The 9,292-nt window shown below is 35.1% G+C and overlaps 1 protein-coding gene across 2 annotated transcripts; it reads right to left on the bottom strand.

Moving 5' to 3' along the window:
• Positions 1-886: 886 nt before the first annotated feature.
• Positions 887-4,403, bottom strand: LOC145010984 (succinate--CoA ligase [ADP-forming] subunit beta, mitochondrial). Of its 2 annotated transcripts, none has more exons than XM_078969584.1 (11): positions 4,244-4,403; positions 3,953-4,094; positions 2,792-2,902; positions 2,614-2,725; positions 2,480-2,544; positions 2,301-2,378; positions 2,138-2,212; positions 1,920-2,072; positions 1,422-1,844; positions 1,264-1,335; positions 887-1,184 (listed from the first exon to the last, which is right to left on the bottom strand). In XM_078969584.1, the coding sequence occupies exons 2-11, from the start codon at positions 4,052-4,054 to the stop codon at positions 1,104-1,106; spliced, it is 1,272 nt and encodes a 423-aa protein (XP_078825710.1). In that variant the 5' UTR covers positions 4,055-4,094; positions 4,244-4,403; the 3' UTR covers positions 887-1,103. The 2 variants fall into 2 exon arrangements, with proteins under 2 accessions (XP_078825710.1, XP_078825711.1); XM_078969585.1 differs by having other exon boundaries at positions 3,953-4,062; positions 4,170-4,399.
• Positions 4,404-9,292: the final 4,889 nt, after the last annotated feature.

Raw genomic sequence — 9,292 nt, forward strand, 5'->3', positions numbered from 1 at the left:
CGTAGTGGGCGAATGAGCAACCTGTATAATTCTATGACATTTATAGAATAGTTTGTTATCTATACCGCAACACTTACAATACAATAAAATAAGAATATATAAATCTTATTTGGGTTATCTAATTACCCGATTGTTTAGACCGGAAGAAGGATGTTGAGATGGATTTGCAGCAGAACTTTGCTAGATAGGGATGCCAAATATGGCTAAAAGAATTTTTCGGAGTTACACGGGCCAACAAGATTAAGGGAATGGAAATTGAGGTTTTATGGACATGTCTAGAGAAGACATCAATGATGATTGATGATAAGAGGACATGACGTACTAGCTGGCTAGCCAGATGTAGGAATGTAGTGTGAGGATTGTCAGGATAGACATGAAAGAGTTTGCTTATTCCTAAAACATGACCTCAAATAGAGAGGTGTTGCGGATCAATATCAGGGTAGATGAGTAGCCTAGCCTCACTGTATGTTTTGTTTTCTGAACCTTATTGTTTCCTGCTCATATGCTTATATTCTGATTTTTTTCTCTTGTATATGTTTTACTATTCGTATTAACTTACTACTCATTGTCTGCTAATCATTAGCATATTTTGCGATTTATATATGCTTTTGTTATGATTTACTCTTCTATATGGCTTTACACTCACTTTGATTTTCTCTTCCCATGTATGCCTCATTCACAGGTTCAAGGCTTTGGACATGCCTCTGCTCATCTATGTGACAGTCGCTCTAACCTCCCTCGATAGAAGCACAATACTGACAACATTTACCCCATTATAATAGGATTCACAGGGTGTGCTGCTATCGTTGTAATACCACTGATTGTCCATGTGTGACCCTATGTTCATATGGCGTTGGCACTAATCAAATATTTGTAGACACATAACTTACGTGAAAAAAGAAACAGAATGGTTTAGCTTTTCAATTAACCAATGGTTGAAACATTTGTTACCATGTTGTGAAAAGAAGTGATTCTAACAAATGAAAATTTTGATTACATTTCCAACCAATATGCCTGCTGTATTTATTTTAGAAACTAGAAAGTAGAGTAGAAACCCATCTCCACACAAATTCAAATTTGGTTTGGGTTGTATATTATATATTTTATGATGATCTGAGTGCTTTAACCGCCTTTTCAGCTGCATCGTCAAGATCCTCTGCTGTAATCAATGCCATCCCGCTTTCCTGTATTATAATTATAAATCATTTTTTTTTTTTAAATATTCTTCCAACTTTTCTAAGAATAAATCACAAAAAAATATACCTTGAGAATTCTCTTCCCTTGATCAACATTTGTGCCTTCAAGACGAACTACAACCGGCACCTTCAATGAAACCTGAAAAAAAAAAATTAATTTAATTACATCAAATCTTTCCACTGCTACAAAATGATACAATTCTCATAGATGGATACTATACTGACATGTTTAGCAGCATTAACGATTCCACTGGCTATGACATCGCATTTCATTATTCCTCCAAAAATGTTGACCAATATTGCTTTGACTTTCTCATCTGATGTCAAGATCTTGAATGCTTCAACCACCTGTCCTTCGGAAGCATTCCCACCTACATCAAGAAAATTGGCAGGGGTGCCTCCATGTAACTTTATGATATCCATGGTTGCCATTGCCAATCCAGCACCATTCACCATGCATCCAATTTCTCCATCCAAACCAATATAATTCAAATCCGCTTTTGCAGCTGCAACCTCACGAGGATCCTCCTGTGTCGGATCACGAAGGGCAAATATGTCTTTTTGACGGTAAGCCGCGTTATCATCAAAGTTTAGCTTCGCATCAGCAGCTACCAGCTTGTTATCAGAAGTCTCTGCAATTGGATTGATCTGAAGAGCCAAGTTTCAACTTAAAAAACCAAATTTATCAAGTTTAATAAAAAAAAAAATTTAATTAATTCTCACCTCCAACTGTGTGCAATCGGATTCACGGAAAAGGTTGTACAGCTTCTTCACCTGTTCTATTGAAGCATCTCTGTCAGCCACCTTAGGAGCAAGACCATCTACAACCTTGGCAGCATCTTCATCTGTAATTCCTTTGAAAACATCAATAGGTACCTGTGTGTGAAAAGGTTAAATTTGTCATTTTGCATCCAACAATGCCTAAGGATATAAAGACATACTTTAATGATCATATCGGGGAATTTCTCTGCAAGGTCTTCAATGCTGGTTCCTCCCTCTCGGCATGCAATGATAAGCTAAACAACACAAGATTCAAGATTTAATTTTAAATAAAGATTTTTTTTTTTTTATTTATTTTTTTTATTTTTAATTTCAACAACTTACAGGACCAGCAGTTGTACGATCAAGCGTGATTGCAAAGTACATTTCATTCACAAGTGACACTTTTTCACATAAATAAACCTGCAAAAATAAAGAATAAGGTTTAATAACTTTTCATACAATTTTTTTTTTTTAAAATATTTCATAAAGCAGATAACAATTTAATAAAGGTGCAAGCAAACCTTGCTGACAACTTTGCCTTGGGGGCCAGTTTGTTTAGTGACAAGAGTCTGCCCAAGCATCTTTCCTATGGGAACAATAAAACAGAGATTACATTTTTTTTTTTTTTTGTATTAAAAAGTAGTAAAACTCATACCAGCTATCTCTTCAGCCTGGTCAATTTTGACAATGTGAACTCCACCCTGAAGACCATTTGTGAACTTTCCTAGACCTCGTCCACCAGCAAGAATTTGGCTCTTAACCACCAACTGAATAAAAAGAAATTAATGCTGTTTATATAAACCCACAAAAAAGGAATTTGTGTGAAAACTTACCTCCTTTTCATTGGGAAATGTTGTTTGTATGGCCTTTCGAACTTCCTCAACAGAAGAAACAGCAACACCTTTTGGAACATTAATACCATATTTGCCCATCAGTTCAGCTCCCTGATTTCAGAATGCATATGAGTCAATGACTAAATATAAGTGGGTGTTCAGGGTCAAAGGATTTCAACAGAACAGAGAGTCAGTCAACTATAAATATAATGGGATGTTCTCTCCACTTTGTGAAAATCACTACAATCAAGCTGAAGCTAGTATTGGGTATTGTATCTAGAGAGCAACAGGATGTCAAGCCAAAATTCTTACATGGTGATCTTAAAAAGGACATCTACATGGCACAACCAAAGATAGATGGAGAAGAAAACATGATATGCAAGTTAAAGAAAAGTTTGGATGGGTTGAAGCAAGCACCAAAACAGTGGTACATGAAACTTCACAACTTTCTGAAGAAGAGATGTGGCATGGATGATTGTTGCAACTCGAAGAAATTTGGTTCTTCCTATATCATATTGTTGTATGTTCATTGCAGGATCAAATATGATAGAGATCAACTAATTAAATTGATGGATGTGTACAAAATGAAAGAGAAAAATGTCTACAAAATTCCTTGGGTGATGCAAAGCTGATACTTGGTATGATCATCAAAGGAAGGTATATTTAAGTTACTCCTAGAAGAAAAACATCAAGGGAAATTCAATCTTTATGATGTCAAAAACATGCATATAGATATAGTGTTCTTTATGTGATATTAAGAATGGTATTAATTTTGCAAAGATTATGGTGTTCCATAGAGGACAAAAACAGATTTAGCTAGAATATCACTTCATCATAGAGTTGATTAATGATGGTTTTATGATGTAGATTCATTTCACTCTCAATACTGCAAAAATTAAGGATTGAAGCCCTTATTTTGTAATAGCAATGCAGCGTTCTTTGTCAGAATTCAAACAATATAATAACTATAGTATGACCAAATTAAAGTCAAAGTTCTAAATCTCGTTCTTCTTTTCCCTTCTTCCATATTCAACGGATGGATTAACCAGTCTGTGATGCTATCAAAACAGAACCGAGATGATATTCATAAATAAACAACACGCATCTAAATAGTATTCGTAGAACTTATAAGACTGCAGGTGGAGGGAGAATGACTACAACCTGATACTCATGGATGTTGAGGCGACGGAGCTGCTGCTGTTGCCATTTTCCGGCAACATTGATCGATTTAGTTGCGAGCTTGTTCAACAAACCTCTCACCATTTTTTTTTCTAATGATCAAATTATCAAATATACCCCCGATCTGTAACAGTTAAATTAAACAGGGACAACAGATCGAATCAAGATTCACGACAACAAGAGCATAGATAAAAATAACCTAATGTTGAGAGCGGATCATAGAGTCTGAAATCAAAGATGCAAAATGGGCAGCCGGAAGCGAATAGTACTGACCTACACGCCGGAATTGGGAAAGCAATTAACCCGTTCTTGCAGTTTATGTTTTTCCTTAGTTTTTAGTTTTATATTTTTGCGATATTGCAAAGTGCAAAGGTAAAAACAAGCCCTAAACGAAGAATATATTATAATGAATTGTATATTCTTTTATCAAAATCAAAATAAGGATAGTTTGCGATATCGCGAAAAAGGTAAAAACAAGCCCTTAAACTATCTATAACTTAAAAACTTGACCCGTAGCCTTATTGCAGCCACCACCGATGACCAAGTAAGTACATCACCATTATCGGCGTCACAATCAACCATCCATGTTATATATATATATATATATATATATATATATATATATATATATATATATATATATATATATATATATATATATATATATATATAGTCAAGATCAAATAAGAAGGAAATTTTTGGTAGAAAGGTAAGAATTTTTTTTTTTTTCTACATATTTTTTTTGTGAAAAAACAAAATGAATCATTAAATGATTCATTTGAAATATGATTCACAAGAAAAAATTCTCAAAAAAACATCTCGATGATTCATTTATATAATAATTTTGTTGTTATTCACTAAAATTGTCATAAAAATGGATTTTTTCTTAATTTATTTAAAAATGAATCATATAGATGTTTTTTTGAGAATTTTTTCTTGTGAATCATTTTACAAATAAATCATCTAGTGATTCATTTTTTTTTTGTTCGTCAAAAAAATATGTAGAAAAAAAACTTCTTACCTTCCTACAAAAAAAAATTTCTTATCGGATCTATATATATATATATATATATATATATATATATATATATATATATATATATATATAAGGTTCAATTGAGAAAATAAAAAAGGTTGCGAATGGAAGAATCATTATCAGCCACTCATTTAATTAGCTTCTAAACATAAAGGACACGGTGGCAAACTTGTAAATATCATATAATAACCTTCAATCACAAATACGAACAGTTGAAATTCATTCGTTTTTTGCTCTTTCAATCCAACCTTCAATTCTGTTTGAATACGAACATATCTTCAACATCTACGATTAATTATACTCCCAGCATCATTAGAACAACATTATCGATAATTAACAAAAAATTCAATTCGTATCATTCATTCAACATCGTTCATTAAATAAAACATCGAAATTAAGGTTAGAAAAAGATCAAATCATTTTTTGTTTGAAATTTTCATATATTTCTCTACTAATCTACTATTTTGTGAGATTTAAGTAGTCAAAGTATCATATTTATCACATTTTAAAAAAAGCTAACTTGTATGCACTCCAATTGTTTGATGAAATGCATAAACTAAATTACCACGTTATATTCACATATGAATATGGTTTCACACCTGAATTAATATGTGATTATTAAAACACAAAACAAATATGCAAGTCTATATGTTATTCATATGTGAATAACATATAAAATTTATATATATTTCTGAAAACACATTGTAATATTCATATATGAATATATTGTGCAATATTCACATATGAATATACCAACTATTATTCATAAGTGAATATGCGATCTAATATTCACAAGTAAATATACTATGTACTATTTTCATGTGATATACCATGTAATACTATATAATATTCACATATGAAAATATCATATAATATTCATAAGTGAATATACCATCTAACATTCACACGTGAATATATTATGTAATATTCACAAGTGAATGCACCGTCTAATATTTAAAATATGAATATATTATGTTTAGTATATGCTATATTCATATATGAATGATACTTAAATTGTAAAAAAAATTAATCATAGTTTTTATTCATAAGTGAATAACGAATATACTGTAGTAAAAACCAGATTCGTTTTTATTCACTTATGAATAACGATAGCTGAAAATATATATAAAAAAATTATTTTATCTTTAAACTATATCAATATGGATGTTTATTTGTAGAGAATAAAAAATCATGAATTTTGGTATATTTAAAATCATTTTTCGATAAAAATAGCTTATTAAAAATTAAAAAAAAAACAAAAAAACTACGTTTTTGTATATATTAAGGTAATGCTTAGCATAGTTTAAGGAAACATGTTTTGTTGGAAAACACATGTGCATTCCTTTCCCATTTCCGCCGGTACGTTCGAAGCTTTCGTGGCAAAAATAAATGATTGGCTGAGAATGATTCCCCCATTCTCAACCTTTTTTTTCTCAATTGAACCCTCCTCTATATATTAAAGATGTGAAAAATTATAACAGTTCTTGCTCTTGATTGGTTGATTTTTTATGTTTTTTTTTTTTTCTTTTCTTCCTTGCTGGCACATTACTAGATGGATTAGTGTGCATCACGTGTTACTCCTCAAACAATCCACCGCTATAAGCAACCCCACTAACTGTCTCCACCGCCTTATCTCCCTGTCAACGGTACCATTTATCTCTCCTACGCAACACCCATTATGATTCGGTGCCAACATTCAAATCACATTTGGAATCGGAATCGAAAGGGAAAACCCGTCACAGCCTCCGCTCCTTTCTTCTTCTACCCTTTGCTCCCTCCACCGCTAACCACTTCCTGATCCTTTTTATTCGGGAACAGTTCATCGCCACCGCCATCTAATCCGGTCCAGCAGGGTTACCGCCTCGGTTTGATCGTGTTGCAGTTTCCACCAACTTCGATCACCCTTCTGTCTTCAGTCTTCGTCTCCATTGCAACCGTAAACAACGGTTTCGCTTACGCCTTAGGCTCCATCTCTCGAAACATAGGTCCCAACTCCAGGTTCGATCTTTGATGTCGAGGATGAATAGAGTGACAGAAAAACCTAATTTCGGAACAGATTGCATATAGTTCTAAGTTCTAACCCTTGATTTTCGTTTTGTGATTTGTTTCAGAAACTTGTGATACATGGAGCTTGGGGGTTTATATCTCCTAGCATTGGTAAACTTACTGTTCATTCCACCTCGATAGGTGGTATAAAATCCAGATCAAGTCTCTTGACAAACTCGACCCATGTCATCTCCGCCACACCGACTGCTCCTACCTGGCTAGTCACCTCTCCCCACCAATTCCAGGTCCGATCCCTCAGCATACATGAAACAAACCCCACATTAGCCACATTAGGGAAAGAAATCATGCTTTGGGCGTTCTCTATGTCCACCACCCAGTGTCGGCTAACAACGGGGTCCCTGACCCCGAAAAACTCCAGCTCACCGCATGCCTTTAACTCTTGGAACGAGGGAGTTCGGGGCCAGACCTGACCCGCAACAATCTCGACTCTGAATGCCCTAAGCCTCTCCTCTATGATCTCCATCATATCCTCCTTGACCGTTCCAAAGATAATTTTGGTAGCGTCAAGGATGCTCCTCGTAACCTTTGTTGCAATAAGCTCACGCAACCTCTCGTCAATAGGATCGGTAGTGTCACTCGACCCAGCCCTGGATCATGATCCCGATCCTGACCCCCTACTCTGAATCGTGTCACCACCATACTATACTGCAATACCACAAAACATAATAATTAGGATGTCCATAGAGGGGATCCTCCCACACTGGTCCTCCTTACAGCTTCCAGATCTAACATTGGTTCTGGTACAGGTCCTATGCTTCCAGTAGTACGCGCTCAATATTACCTTCCACACCTACCTATATATTCCCCAAGGCTCTACTTGATAACTCTAATCGTCGCAAAACAAATCATATCTCACAGGCTACCACATAGCTCAAATCCTAGGCTATTCTAAGATTTCCTCCATCCATATCAAACCATAATTCAATCATAACAGGTTGCCTTATGCATGCATATTATACACAGAACATGATCGAATAGACTTTCGAATAATAAACTCTATCCTAAGACCACAACCAAACAAGGAACAGGAAATAAGGCCAAATCAATCATTCTGATGCTATAAGACCATAACAGTATACAAATTTGAAAGCGTACACATATCAAGATTCATACGATTATCATAACTCACATATCAGTATAACATGGCTAACATAGTGGGGGAACTATTTACTTGGCTCGGCCGATCACACACATTGCACTCCCCTCTTTCTCATTCTAAAAAGCTTTTAACTTTTATTTATTTTTGAAAACAATTTTAACATTTCCTTAGTTTGAGTCCTGACACACCCGAGAGTGTGCCCAAATCCCTCAAACCAAGGCTCTGGTACCAAATTGTAACGACCCAAATTTTCAAAAGAAAATTTTCATTTTTAGATAGGCAAAAACATTTTTCCATAAACCATAAAATCTCAATACATTTGTTTTCAAGTTTATCACAATAACAATATTATTCTAATGCTTAATGAGTTCTCCAGAGCATATCCCACACATTCCACATAAACACATAATCATAATATCTATAAAAGCTACATAAACCATATAAGCCATGCATACAAACATATAGGGAAGCCCTGGAAACCCTCTAGGGTCTTACTCCGGGTGTCATGGGAACCCCCACATGGTCTTAGCCCAATACCTCGAGAACCCCCGAGTTCTTGACCTAGGATGCCTGGGAAACCCTCAAAGGTCTTAAACTTAAGTGCCTCGGGAACCCCCGAGGTCTTTACCTAAGATGTCGTGGAAACCCTCCAAGGTCTTATACTTAAGTGCCCTGGGAACCCCCCCGAGGTCTTCCATAAAAGTATCACAGATACAACTAGCATATCACATATCACATAATCCATTAGCACATACGTAGAAAATAATGGACCGGCCTTGGTGCCTTCGACCCATTGGTATAGTGAGGAGAGTCACCTCTCGTGAATGTTGAACAGACAAGATTCGGTCAAATAAGTCCCACGCACAACTCCAACTCAACTACCTATAATCATCATGTGATTAACTTGTCACAATCCTGAAATACCACACTTACCCTCAAAGTTAACCCTGGTCAACCCTAATCAAAGTCCAAGTTAACACCAACAATCCATGTTGACCCCAACTCGTCAAGTGCATCCAACAACTCGTTGAGTTCCTTCCAAGTCCATATAACCGAAATCCCGAGTCAACTGAGTAACTCATTGATTTTCTTCGGAGTCCATTCAACCGAAATCCCGAGT

Source organism: Lactuca saligna, chromosome 8 (assembly GCF_052625555.1).
Source record: "Lactuca saligna cultivar CGN05327 chromosome 8, ASM5262555v1, whole genome shotgun sequence".
NCBI lineage: Eukaryota > Viridiplantae > Streptophyta > Magnoliopsida > Asterales > Asteraceae > Lactuca > Lactuca saligna.